The sequence below is a fragment of the Peromyscus maniculatus genome, chromosome 6, assembly GCF_049852395.1.
Source record: "Peromyscus maniculatus bairdii isolate BWxNUB_F1_BW_parent chromosome 6, HU_Pman_BW_mat_3.1, whole genome shotgun sequence".
Classification (NCBI taxonomy): domain Eukaryota; kingdom Metazoa; phylum Chordata; class Mammalia; order Rodentia; family Cricetidae; genus Peromyscus; species Peromyscus maniculatus.
In genome coordinates, this window is record NC_134857.1 from 95696306 (window position 1) to 95711569 (window position 15264).

Consider the following 15264-nt stretch of genomic DNA (forward strand, 5'->3'; position numbering starts at 1 on the left):
ACTCACAACTCGTGAATAAATGATCTGAAATAAAATACATTGATAAATACGTTATAACTTAGTATCTAATGTTATAACATAAAGATTTCTAAAGGAACATGGAACATTAGACAACATTAAACAGTTATAATAAAAATTGAAAAATCTCTAGTATTTTCATAACATTATATACTAAAAAGGCCTTGTCAGACTTAAAACAATCATAGTTTTCATTTGCTAAACATCAACTGTTTCCCACTCACACATCAAAAAACTAGTATTTTATTATTATAGTCACTGAAAAACAAAGCAAACAATTAAATCCACCGCCTTACTTTCATGTTACAGTACAACAAACAGAAACTAACACTGGAAACCACTTAAACAGACTCATGAGAGGCCACGTGTCCTTTCAACAGGCCATTCCAGCCAGGAAAAGACACCTCACACATCTTGTTTGTTTGGAAGGCTGGCCCTCTGCAGGTGCTCTGGCTGCACTCACCGTGAGAATGGAAGTGCCCGTGTCCATGCGCGTGCCCATGTCCATGCGCGTGATCATGGCTGTGTGCAGCTCCATGTTTGGCTTCGTGACTATGGCAATGATCTTCATGGCCATGGCTGTGATCTAGAGCACCATTAAAGAGGGAATGACTGTGTCCATGGCCTAGAAAACAATATTTGAACAGAAGATGTGTAAGAATGCACAACTGATTACAATAATACTAGTTAGAAGAATCCTGTCTCCAGATTCAAGTCAGGAAACACTTGCTTCTAATAACTACTGCCAACATGCTCAAGCAGTCCTGAGTTCTACCATGGAGCACAACAATAAACTCTGAAGGCCAGAAAATGCAAATCCTGCAGGATCTCCAGGAGACCTGCAAATCTTGATGTGATCTCAAGCTGACTCAGGGTCTAAGCTGAACTCCCACAATACACATGAGCATGTACACACCTATGTGGCCTGATCTCTTGCCTACAATCTGCTCCACGGGGATGCTTCTGGAACGAAAGGTGGAAGAAGAAAGGATGGAACAACCAAGCTGGCAAGCAAACAGAATGCTGGCTGCTCCTCCACATGCCGGAATACCCACTTTGTCAATATATGTACCATGGTGTACACACGCACGCACGCACCAAATAAATAAATAATCTAAAAGTGAAACAAAAGAAAGAAATCCTAGTGGCCAAAAGGCAGTGGATGGATATCGAAATGGTAGTGGTGGGATGCAGAACTAAAAAATTCTATAATCTACAGACTCCCTTAAAAATAAAGGAGAAATTAAGGCAATCCAGATGAACAAAAGCCTGTCCCCTCAAAATATTAAAGGGCTTTCAGGTTAAATCAAAGGACATAAAAGGAGTAGTTCAAACCCACGCAAAGAAGAATAAACTACAAAGGTAAGTACAAAGGCAGAGTTGTGTTTGCAACTCTGTCTGAAGAGAGCACACAAATCAGTCAGTGCGAAACTATATTGATGGGTTCCACCCATACATCTCAATAATAAAGAAGGAAGAAGAGACCAAGCGTACCTGGGGACAGAGGCTTTGTGGATTACTGGTTTAACCTACTAAGCATCACAAGTAGATGCTGTTGTCCCCAGGCCAATCACTGAAAGTTTTCTTAGGGAAATGACTGGAAAAATGCTGATTCTTCCTAAGTGGGAAATATCTCAGAGAACAAAGAATAAATAGATGGAAAAACAGACTGGGTAACAAGAAACCATCAAACCAAACTGAAAGCATTAATACAGAGGATTTGGTGTTCATGCCCTGGAGTAGGAAATCCTTGAAACAGAGAAGGAACTACACATAAAAAAATGTAAAACAAAAATCACACTATGCCGTACTTTCATTTCTGTTGCTGTGACAAAATACCCTGAAAAAAGTAAAAGCAATTATGGAGAGAAAAGGATTTATTTCAGTTTGCACTTCTAGGTTTCAGTCAAGATGTAACTTCAAACAGCTACTCACTCACAATCAAGCTCACTTGCTTGCTGCTAAGCTCAATTTCAGGACCCTTGCCTCGGGAATGGTGTCGCCACATCAGTTAACAACTACATTGAGACAGTCCCCTGCCAGGCTTGCGCACGGGCCAACCTAATGTACACAACCCTTCATTGAGACTGTCTTCCCAGAAGACTACAGGTTGTGTAGGTGACAATTAACGCCAGCCACCACAGAATGCATACAAATTAATCTCTATATGAAAACTGAAATACAAGCATCAACTGGGAAAAGATATCCTCAACACATAAAACAAAGGAAAGCAGCAATACTTTAAGTAATACTGTAACTTATAAACAAGTGGGAAAAAAAAACAATAAAGAAGCAATTATACTCTAAGAACAAACCAGCAGAATGTTCAACTGCACTACTAGCAAGAGACAAGAAACAATTAGAAGCTACCTTTATCAAAGGTGAGCAAAACTACGTGAATCTGTAATATTAAAGGTTGATGTGGGCTGGGGAGAAAATGAATACATTTATTTCTGGAAGTGAATGTGAATAACACTCACTGTGGAAGGCAATGTGAAAAAAAGCGTATCTAGTAAAAATGTACATATACTATGTTTTATGAATTCTACGTATACATTAACACACTAAATTAAAAGAACTGTCTGAAGTGACGGAAATGTTCTAGATCTGAACTGTGCAACATGGCAGCTTCATATGCTTTCTTGTTCCCTCTGGTTTTTGTTGTTGTTTTTGTTTGGGGGTATATTTTTTTTAGTTGATTTTTTTTCTTTTTCTTTTTGGCTTTTATTTGCTTTGTGGTCGAGACAGGGTCTCTCACTATGTACCCTAGAAAGCCTGGAGTTCACTATGCAGAACAGGTAAGCCTGAAGCTAGCATTAATCCTCCTGCCTCTGTCTCCCAAGTGCTGGGATTGTAGCAGGCAAGCACCACTGGCTTCATACCATGGAGTTTTCTGTGAGTTCATTACAATAAAGTGATTTCATAAATTAATAAAAAAAAATGCAAGGTAGTTTTTTCTACCAATGGAAGAATCTTTAAAATGCATTATACGGTAAATTAGAGGTACACACACTATTTTAGTAACTAGACTTGTGGTTTTCTGATACCTGTTTTTTAATATGAGTAAATATTACATAAAGCAGACGAGCTCCAGAAGTCTGGAGAGATCCATACTAATACAATAACGTGCATAACAACTCTGAAAGGCACTGGGACAGAGGGCTATGGAGAAGTAAAAGGGAAAGTCTAGGAAGACATTTCTGAGTATCTAGATGTCATACTTTTGTAACTTTAAAGTGACTAATTTTCTAAAGTATTTAACAAAAGAACCATGCAAAAAAGAAAAAGAAAAAAAGGGGGGGGACTTGCAAGGATATCTGCCCCCCAGTTTGAAGACTGAACTCAAGCCTCAGAACTTGGTGGACAGAGAGAACCAAATCTCCCAAGTTGTTCTCTGACCTACACACACACACACACACACACACACACACACACACACACACACACACCCAAATCAATGTCAAAAAAATGAAGAAACAAATAGTTCTAACCATCATACCAGAGCCATGAGAATGTCCATGACCTCCATGATTGAACACAAATATTCCTACTAGGTTTACCACAAATCCGAGAACTGAGACAAGCAGCAGCCTCTCATGGTGCACATCTGGAGGAGCCAATGCTCTCTAGAAAACACACAATACAAAGAGACGGCATTGATATAACTCCTGATTGCAACTGGAGGCAACAGAATGCAATATGAAAATTTTTAGCCATTTTCAGAAGTAAAAGTGTTCAAAACTACCTGCCCAAAGTTTGACAGCTAAAGCTAGTATTCACATATTGCAGACAAAGTAACAATTCCTGTTTCTAAATAAATGTAAGTATGTGCAATGACATTTGCTTCCAAACCTGTTCCTCCTGCTCTCTGTAAGTTTACTAATCTTCACATTTTCCTTCTACTTTTAGAAAATGTACACCAAGTATTAAATGCTCACTAGCAAAACTCGCAGGTTCTAGATGTTTTAAGACAGTTCCTAAAGGACTTCATTACCCAGACTGCACCTCTACTTCTCCATGGTAACACCTCGTGCAGCTTATAGAGCACTACCATCTTACTGTTTTCCATCAAGATGTTTCACACATACGTAATTTTTCCACTATTTCATAAGTCGTCTCGCATATGCATGTTTTCTCTACTCCAAGACAAACCTCAATAAATGATAGTTGAAAAGATCTCTATTACATCTTTAAAACATTTTCATTAAGAACAGTCATTTCCTGACTCTAATGATTATCTACTATACCTCAACTCCTTCTGAGAAAATAAAGAAAGCAGTGAAGATCAGAAACAGCCCATTGACAAAGCCAGCCAGAACTTCCGCTCTCACATACCTAAGGAAGAGCAAGGCAAACAGAGAATTATACTTCTTAAACTCCAAAGGAATGTACATATTTCAGAGATTGTAAGCCATATTACATGATTTTTAAGTGCCAGTAAAGCCTTCATATTTACAGGATACATTTCATATAATACTGTAAAATGGATGAGGAAATTAATTGCTATGAATTGTATTTAATAGCGAATGCCATAAAACACACACTTACAGAGGCAAAAGACCTCCTGATAGTAAGTGGGCTGAGAAAGCTGCAGAAGTGGGAATCTTAAACTGCCACTGTAGAAAGGATAAGACCAGGCAAGTAGACACAGAAGGAAGAAGGGTCCAAACAAAGGAAGAGAAGATGTCTCGGAAAGCGGGTTTTTACTGCAGTTATTTCTCCTTTCCTTCCCTATTCTGCTTTGTACCTTATGGCTATGAAATCTTCAGAAAATGGAGCTCTGATCTCATGTAAAGTTAAAGTATCCCTGTGTTATGTCAGAGACAACTTGAGATTTATGTTCGTTATCTTTTTCTAAACTAATATATTCAGCCTAAACTTTTAGCTGTTTATTTTTAAAATTAACTCTATCTTCACATCACTCTATGAAACCACTTTTTAATGCCCATACCTTGTCTCTGGGCTTCCAAAGTCTTCTGCTTCCTACTTAGGTGAAGAGCTGGGGAAAGAGCTCATCTTTCTACAAGGCATGTTTGACCTAAAGCCATGGAAATAACTGTAACTCAAAGTGTGTCCACGGCACCTAGTCCTTCATCAACATTGCAAAGCATCAAAACTGTTCTTCCAGACACTGCGTGGTGGCATGCACCTGCAAACCCAGCCCACAGGCTGGCCCAGGAGGATTACAGTTCTAGGCCAAGTCAGACTACATAAGGAGCCTGTCTTTAAGAAAAAATGCTTCTGCTAGCTTTTTACGTCAACTTCTAAACACAATTTTTGTTATAAAAAGATTTTTTAAATAAATAGAAAATTTTCTTTTCTGGTTACGTAGAGGCCCTCTCAGGATGCCCTGAAACTCACTATGGAGCTTCTGAGGGCTTGAAATTATTTCCAAGTTCAGGGGGTACAGACATGTGCGACCATGCCAAGCTGAACAAACTCTTTATTGGTCCTCTATTCATTTATGTTTGAATTCATCCTATCAAGTAGATCGAACATAATATGAATTTTACACTCCATTTTCAAACATATATATTTCAAATATATATGTAAATTAAATTCATGTCTAAGCATGTACATTTTGGGGAAAAATTTACTAAATTCAAGTAACACACAGCCAGTTTTCTATAACTTTTTTTTTTTTTTTTTTTTTGGTTTTTCGAGACAGGGTTTCTCTGTGTAGCTTTGCGCCTTTCCTAGATCTCATCTGTAGACCAGGCTGGCCTTGAACTCACAGAGATCCGCCTGGCTCTGCCTCCGAGTGCTGGGATTAAAGGCGTGTGCCACCACTGCCCAGCTCAGTTTTCTATAATTTACACTTAAAAGGGACTTAATTACTAAATCAGCAGGATTACTGTCCAAAACAAAGGTCATTTTCTTTTAATCTCCCCCTCTAGTCCCATAGCTAATGCTGGACAGAAAAAAGCCTTTACCTTAGCTCACTGAATTTCAAGATCAAAGGCAAGACATTTTTTAAGCATCTTTGGGTTCCTAATTTCTAGCTCAGTAGATAAAGTTTCATGCATTCTGATAAACTGCTGGATTAGTTTGGTATATTACTTCATTTAAAATGAAGAAAAGAAGGAAAACTAGACAAATGATCACAGATGATTATGTTCACCTGAACAGAGTGAGTCTTAGAGTTCCAACATGTCATCTGTGAAAGCAGAACTGCCTGAGCACGTCTCCTGTGCCAATCAGCCAAGGCAAGAGGAGGGTCAAGAGCAAGTGCAGACTGGGAAGGTGTGGAGGAAAGAGGCTGAGAGGGGGTGGGGAGAGGGCAGGGGAAGAGGGAGAGTCTAGGGAAGACAGGCATGAGGGTATGAGGATGTAAGCAAAAGTGAGCAAGCGCCAGGGCGGGGGAGGACGGGGAAGTCAGGAGATGAGCAAGAGGAAAGAGGAAGTGCGGCGGAGGAGCCGGGGTGAGGAAGCACAGGATGAAGCAGGGATAAACGAGGAAGGAGTCAGCAGGCACAGGAGAGTGGAAAAGGGGGTTAGTCCTCATCTGCTTACTCATGAACAGAATTATCCTAGGAAGTGGTCCATGAGCTCAAAACAGGAAACATCAGAAGCTTGAATCAAATAATGAAAAACGCCATGGCTTCCCCAGTCAGTGGGGGCAGGAAGCCAATTCTGCCTCTAATCTGGTTCATCAAAGGTCTGTGCATAGTATGTGGCTGAGTGTACAAATCAGGGGAGACAGAAATCACCATGCATAAGAGCAAAGCCAAAAAGGTGAATAAGACCGTGTTACAAAATACTTTTAAATAAATGACAGCAAAGTATCTCTTCAGTTAAAAAAAAAAAAAAAAAAGGAAGAAAGAAAAGAAATATGATCAGTTTCACGTGATTTTTTTTTTTTTTTTTTTTTTTGTCAAAAATAGGCTGAGGAAATACTTATATAGCAACAATATATCTCCTAGATTCTTTTGGTAAAACTAAGGGCTTATCCACCAAACAAAGGATTCTGTATAGAAATAAAGTTACATTATAGATTCAGACCATATACTTTTAAAAACTTATTTCTATTATTTTGAGATTGGAATATAATTACATCACTTCCCCATCTCTTTCCTTCCTCCATATACTTTTGAAGCAGACATATCTAATCCAGGAAGTGAAAGGGTCACCCTGAGGGAGGTGAAGAAGGACTAAGAGGCCTGAGGGGTTCAAGGGCTCAAACCACACAAGTAAATTCAACTTGTAAAAGCTCATGGCCTTAAGAGCTGTATATTTTTCTGTGTATCTTGTAGTTCAAGAAAAGGATTTTAAAGTCTTACCCATAAGAGAAAGCATCATTATCTCTCCACTTGGATATAACAGAAGCTGCCAATCCGGCCAATATAGCAGTACTGTCAAAAAACATGTGGAAAGAGTCGGAGATCAAGCCCAGGCTGGAAAAGAACAAATATAACGGTACATTATAATACAAAACAAACAGTAACACCTGGAACTACCTTCTAAGGTAGCATTGAAATATGACACACAGAAAGATCCTGTTAACTAAAAGCCTAGTGCTGCTAAGAATGGCTAAAAACAAAACACAAACAGCCATGTGCTGCGGCAGGACAGAAGTTGCTCACTGTCTGGTCACAAATGAAGGTCAACTGCTGTTAAGATAGGAAGGGTAGAAAAAACACTGCCGCTGGGGGAGAGGCTCTTATCCAGAGGCGAAGAAGTCTGCTATCATTATTATGTTCAAGATGTATTTGTTTTATTTTATGTGTATGACTACCTGCCTGCATGTATGGATGTGTACCACATGTGTGCCTTACGCCCAAAGGCCAGAAGAGAGTGTCAGATGCCTAGATCTAGAGTTATAGACAGCTCTGAGCTGCTACAGAGATGCTGATAATTGAACCCAGGTCCTCTGCAAGAGCAAGTGCAGTTAACTTCAGAGTCATCTTCTCAGCCCCAAGTCTGTCATCAACTGTCCTGCTCCCAGCTCTTGTCTCTCGGGTGTGGAAGGAAGACAGGATAGGAGGAGGAAATGTAGGAATGTGAAGAACACTCTTCCTACGACACCAGTGATGCCTCTCCACACTATGATACAATGAGAAGGTCCTTCCACCAGATGCCAGAACTTTCATATTGGACTTCACCACCTCCAGAACCATGAGTTTAGCAAACCTCCATTCTTTATTTAAAAAGCGCACGCGCGCGCAAGAGAAAGAGAGAGAGAGAGAGAGAGAGAGAGAGAGAGAGAGAGAGAGAGAGAGAGAGAGAACGAACGAAGGAATGAACTCTGACACTCGGGGTACCAGGACTGCCTGAGTCTACAGCTGTGGCAGAAACTCACCACCATGTCTTCACCAAGCCTGTGACATGGCAACAGGGATCTACCAAGATCAGAGAGATCTGGCTGTGGTGAAGGACACTCGCTACAAGCTGAGCCAAGTTCCAGTATCATTAAGAACCCTCTAGTACTTTAATACTCTAAATTTTACACTAACCACAGGACAGGAGAAACCACCAGAAAACCATAACTTTCATTTAGTGAAATTAACCAGCAAAAACAAATCCCCAAACTAATACCTAGACCAACAACTGATCACATTGGCTTCCAAGCCCTACCACCGTACCCATCCAGAAGGAAAGCTGCTGGGGAAATACTGGAAAGGACAAGATGAGGAGCATTATCAAAGACTCTCTGTCAAGAACTAAAGCAAGCAACAGAATCAGAACCAGATACGGCCCAGATGTTAGAAATGTCAGAGAACTTTAAAATAAGTTATGATTAGGAGCTGGAAAGATGGTTCAGCAGTTAAAAACACCAGATTAAGTCTTTAGCATCCTCACAGTGGCTCACAACTGCCTGTAACTCCAGTTCTGGCCTCTATGGCCACCAGACATGCATGTGGTACATAGACATACATACAGGCAAAACACAAATACAAATACAAAAATAATTAATATGTTAAACAATGTGGTGTGGAGCATTCATGAAATATTCATGAACAAATGGAGAATTTCCACAGACAGAAATTTCACATAAAGGAATCAAATGAAGTAGTTGAGGATTTTCCAAAATTCCTGAAAGGCAATCACAATCCAGGATAATTAGTGAGTACACACAGGGGAAGGGGGACCAGCCAATCACAATCCAGGATAATTAGTGAGTACACACAGAGGAAGGGAACCAGCCAATCACAATCCAGGATAATTAGTGAGTACACACAGAGGAAGGGAACCAGCCAATCACAATCCAGGATAATTAGTGAGTACACACAGGGGAAGGGGGAACCCTCACACTTCACACAGAACACCAAAGAGAAAGGGAAAAGGACAAGAGTCATAGATTATTCTTACTGGAAATGATTCAAGTCAGAACATAATATGGCACCATGTTCAAAGAACATATAAGGAAGAAGTTTGCTTGCCTCTACTATCTTCAAGGAAAACTGAGACTTGTTTTTTTAAAGGGAAAAATTACCAAAACCAAAAATTTATTCTTTGAAAAGATCAAGGAAATTGGCAACCTTTGTATCAACTGATCTACAGAAAAGATATAAGCACCAGGCGTGAGTCTGTAATCCCAGAACTCAGAAGCTGAGGGAGTTGAAGGCAGCTGGGCTACACAAGTGGGAGTCTTTGTCAAAAACAAAACAAAACAAACAAACAAACAAAAAACAAAAAAAAATTCCTGCTACTAAAAGTCAGGAATAAAGAGGGCTACTGTTGACTGGGAAGAACTGAAAGGAATACTAAGGAAAGATTACAGGAACCCCAGCAAACTCCCCCCACACACACAAATCTGTTTTTTATACATTCAATGGATATAAAACATTGCCTTAAGGGAAATACAAAACAGTAAGCCCTATTGATTGTAGCAATCAAGTTCTTTTTAATACTTATTTACTTATATTTATTTTCATGGTGCTGGGGAATCTACCAATGCATTATATTCCCAGGCAGTTTTAGCATTGAATAAAATGTAACCGAACTTGAAAATCTACTTCCTCTTCTAAACTGGAAAAGCACCATGTTCTCTTTCAGCAGATGATATGAAGCCTTTTCCCTGAACCTAGGATCATGATATGAAAGTTACTTAGCTACAGATAAGTAGATAAACTCATATGAAAAGTCTCTAGTTCACATTCACTGTGAAAATACTGAATTTCGCTATTCATCTTCAGTGCTAGCAAGTGTTACTCCGATATGAATTATTATCTGGACTGTATAGCACAAAGTTCTTTAAAATGTAAAGGTAGGGGCTGGCGAGATGATTCAAGATGGAAAGGCACCTGACACCAAATCTGAAGACCTGTGTTCAAGGCCCAGGCCCCACATAGTGGAAAGATAGCTCCAATTCCCACAGGGTATCCGCTGGTCTCCATATGTGCACCAAGATGCGCGCGTGCGCACACACACACACACACACACACACACACACATGCACACACACACACACACACACACACACACACACACACACTGGAAAAATAAAATGTAATAAAAACTTTTGAAAAATGAAAAGTAAGTAAAACATAAAGGCAGCATATATATTACCTAAAATTATGGATTCGCACAACAAATAAAATGTGCTAAGGAAAAACTATTTCATACAATCAGCATACTTGTTTTAGGTTCCTCTTTAAACACTAATTTCTTTTAAAAAGCGTTACGATACGTTTTTCTGTGACTAATTCTAAAGACACTTGAATGAGGGAGATTTCCTGTGGTATAAAGGAGAAATCTTCACACTGAGTAGAATAGAATGTGAACACACCTCCACAACAGAAGAATCACCTGAAGCCAAGCATGGTTCACACCTGTAGTCTCAGCACTCATGAGCCTGAGGCCAGAGTAACCCTATGAGTCCAGCCTGGGCTACCTAATGAATACTAAGGCTACCCTAGGCTACAGTGTAAGATCCTGTTCACAAAGAACAGAAAACAAAGAAAGGAGGGAGGGGAAAAGGGAGGAGGAGGGAGGGGAAAGAAAGAAATTCTTGAGAAGGATTTTGTCTAACACTAGGAGTGGTAGCATGTATCTGTAATTCTGGCACGGGGGACTTTAAGATCAGCTTTTTAAAAAGAAGAAAAAAATATGTTTAAGGTTCACTCATAAAAACAAAGGCAGGAAGAAAAAGCTATCCATTCTAAGAGATGTAAGATCCTCCCATGTCAGCCAAACACTGTGGGTCGTATTTAGAGTCTTCGCTGTATAATGTAATGTGAGGAGGATGTATGAAACAAGGAAGGACATAGGAGCACTGACGAACTGTTAAGGACGGCTCTTGTCTTTTAAGGAATCAGCCCTAAGCAGTTAGGAAAGACTGCGTCTTCTATCGTCGATCCAGCTCTGGGACGTGCCAACAAGACGGGTGAAACAGGCTGTGGTGATGAAGACGGGTGAGGAGTGCATGGCGTCCATTACACTATTTACACATGCTTAAGATTTTCCATCTAAAACGTTTCTAAAGGTCAACTGGGAACTGAGCTAACAGTGTACTAATGGTGGTTGTTAAACATTACTTCACAATTGAAGACAAGGGATCATCATAATTCACAAACCCCTGTCCAGCTGATTTCTATAATGTGGAATAAGAGGGTTAAGTGTACATTTATTATCAAGAAATTAGAAAATTAGGTTGGGGATGAATCGGTTTCAAAAACCAAGAAGGAAAGTGATCTAGGATGCTACTGAATTCAACGTCTACCCTACACAGGTTCACTGACACACACGTGCATGCACACACACATAATCCACACAGACACACCTAAAAAGCACCAAAAGAAAGTTATTAGGATCACGGCATGAGTAAAGTTAATAAACTAATGAACTGTAGTTAAATAACGTTCAAGTCCATGCCATTCTATGATCCTTAATGGTCATCAAAATAAAGCACTTATCTGAGTTTTTAAGATGAAAAACTAAAGTACAAGAAGGCAAAGGCTCCACCACAGCCGATGAGTGGTCTACAAAAAGGCAAAGCTTGATATAAGGCAAAAACATTATCAAATTTTAATATCGCAGAAAAATGCGTGATTAATGAGAGCACTTCTCACCAAAGAATTACTAAATAAACATCTTCTACACACATGTATGGGACCAAAAAACCCCCCAATACAGCCATTAGCATTTCTAGAACAAATATTTATCAAAACAGAAAACATCAACCTTTACAGTCTGTTTCATGAGCTTCTTCAGTATCTAAGCCAGTGGTTTTCAACCTTCCTAATGCTGCCACCCTTTAATCCAGTCCCTCATGTTGTGGCGACCCCCAACCATAAGATTATTTTGTTGCTACTTCATAACTGTAATTTTGCTACTGTTATGAATTGTAATGCAAATATTTTGGAAATAAAGGGTTGCCAAAGGGGTTGTGACCCACAGGTTGAGAACCACTTGTCTCAGTGAAACTATTTCCAACAGTTTCAGTGTATGGTACAATTGAAAATCAGTTTTTAAACAGATGGTGAAGTAAATGTGTAGCAGAAGAACATGAAAACACATAAAGCCAAACAGTGGTATACTAGAATATTTGCGGGTGGGAATCACCATACAACTCAGATAAAAGGTGCTGGAGGCCTTGCTGGAACTTTGGAAAGAAGAAACAAAAACACTACACCCTGACTTTCTGTGATGAATGGGTTGATCTCTTTCTTCAGTACACATGCCCTTTCTTCCTCAGTAACAAAGCCTTGGCTTGTATCAACCTACACGGTTTCATAGGATAAACCACATTGCTTCTAGGTATGACCATGTGATGAAAGTATGAGGGAAAGCATTATGTGTTAGCACCCAGATAAGTCTTAAAAGACTGCATTTGGCAGTGCTGAGGACTGAATCAAGGGCCTACTACATGGTAGGCAAGAACTGTATCACTAAGCCATACCACAATTCCCAACAAATTTCTTTCTTTCTTTCTTTTTTTTTTTTTTTTTTTTTTTTTTTTTTTTTTTTTTGGTTTTTCAAGGCAGGGTTTCTCTGTGTAGCTTTGGTGCCTGTCCTGGATCTCACTCTGTAGACCAGGCTGGCCTTGAACTCACAAAGATCTGCCTGCCTCTGCCTCCAAGTGCTGGGATTAAAGGTGTGAGCCACCACCGCCCAGCTCCAACAAATTTCTAAATCATCCAAGCACCAAATGATCTATGTTTCATAGCCACTGACACAAATGGAAATTGGGGAAGAAGCAACTATCGATATGGAACTTGATATGCATGGGTACAAGATAAGTGACTTCAGCAAGGCGGGCGACAAAGGTGCACGTCAAGTCTGAAGGATTTAACGACACAAGGAGAGAATAAACCACTAGGGTCCAGAAGAACAAGTCCCTTAAGGACAGCAGAAAGTTATGCAGAAGCAGAAGAGCAAATCACCTAAGGACACAGACCAAGTCATGTACCACTAATATTTTCCTTATTCAATGACGTATATTAACAAACAGCTTGGGCAATAATGGTTTTAGTACTTTAATTGATCTCTACAGATCAGAAAGGAACTATACATCCAACTTTCCATGAAACAGGTGGTTCAGACACTTAAGATAGAAAGCCCTAGAACAAAGCATTCCATGAAGTGATTTATGCCAATGAAAGGTCGTAATGAAATATAGTATGTAGCAATATAGTGTAACTAAAAATGTGTGATATAAGCTATAATGTAATCATAGAATAAGCAGCACATATGCCAAAATTATGACATAATTCAGAAAGAGTAAAATATAAAATATAAATAGTATATATCACTGAAAGCATTATATTCAAATACAAGTTAAGACTACAGTGCTTTTAGTATTTATGATATATTGAAGGTTATAAACTTTATGAGACTAAAAAAAGATCTGTTATGGGGTATCCTTCAAAATATACACACAATCCTCATGGGAATCAAAATGGTTATTAAATACATCAAGATTTAATATTGTCAGTATGACTTTTGTGCCCCAAGCAATAACAAAACCAATAATCTTAATAATCTACTGCTTACTGAAAGTCTTCTTTTATTTGGGGGGATTTTTGTTGTTTTTTGTTTTTGCTTTTTAGTCTGAGACAGGGTTTCTTAGTCCTGGTTGTCCAGGAACTACATAGACAAGGGTGGCCTCAAACTCACAAAGATCCTCCTGAGTGTGAGTGGTGTGTGTGTGTGTGTGTGTGTGTGTGTGTGTGTGTGTATTTGACAGCACCAGGGACTGGATCCTAGGCCTGTCTCACAGTAGGCAAGAACTATACCACTAAGTCATACCACAATGCCCAACAAATGATTGAAGATGTACACCAAAGAAGAGATCTTACAACACCCAGTAAAAGAATACCTTTGTTCAAACCCAGCAGAGCTAGAGACCAAAGACTATCATCCCTTTCCTTTCTGAAAATGAATTTTAAAAGACAGAGACCAAGTTAGTTTAACAGAAGCTAACGAAACCATAAATTGCACAGGATAATCTAAGACCCTATATAACTTGCCCTCGAAGATTCTGGGAGATTTATATCCCCCATCCTTTATTAGATTCTTTTTTTTAACATTTTTTAAAATTTTTATGTGTGTGTGTGTGTGTGTGTGTGTGTGTGTGTGTGTGTCTGTCTGTCTGTCTGTCTGTCTGTCTGTCTGTCTGTGGGGTCCAGAAGAGGGTGTCAGATCCCTTGAAGCAGGAGTTACAGACACTTGTGAGCATCCAGATATGGTGCTGAGAACTAAACTCTGATCCTCTGCAAGAGTAGCAAGAACTCTTCACTCTAGCCCCTCTCAGCAGATTCTTTTTTTTTTTTGGTTTTTCGAAACAGGGTTTCTCTGTGTAGCTTTGCGCCTTTCCTGGATCTCGCTCTGTAGACCAGGCTGGCCTTGAACTCACAAAGATCCACCTGGCTCTGCCTCCCGAGTGCTGGGAGTGCTGGGATTAAAGGCATGAGCCACCATCGCCCAGCTCTTAGCAGATTCTTAAAAGGGAACAAAATCTGCAGATGGAGCTAGCACACTTGAGAAGTGTGCTCATGCTGTTATTTGCGGAGCAACTTCACAAGCCCAGAATTATCCCCTAGCAAATACTTAAATACTAGGGACTTGATTTCCTTAGTCACACTGGACTCTCCTCTACCCAAAGCATGACAGGAGAAAACAAAAATTCAAAGGTGACACCAAAAGCCATCAAATCCAGAGGCACTTTCAGAAAACTGCCCAGGATTTTCTACTGCAGTAAAGACAAGAGGGAAAATAACGAGACAGTTTCACTGTAAAAGAGAATGGCATACGCCTTGTCAAAGGTCTCTTCACAAACCTCTTCAAGAGTCATTCAAAGATAAC

The 15264-nt window shown here is 39.6% G+C and overlaps 1 protein-coding gene across 1 annotated transcript in view; it reads right to left on the reverse strand.

Annotated features, from left to right (window-relative positions):
• The window catches only part of Slc30a7 (solute carrier family 30 member 7), a 63972-nt gene that overhangs the window by 47588 nt on the left and 1120 nt on the right, over positions 1–15264 (reverse strand). Inside the window, exons 3-6 of the mRNA XM_006977818.4 lie at positions 7299–7412; positions 4266–4353; positions 3518–3644; positions 482–643 (exon numbers count right to left, since the gene is read on the reverse strand). Coding sequence (XP_006977880.1) covers positions 482–643; positions 3518–3644; positions 4266–4353; positions 7299–7412 — 491 coding nt within the window. The remainder of the gene's footprint in view (positions 1–481; positions 644–3517; positions 3645–4265; positions 4354–7298; positions 7413–15264) is intronic.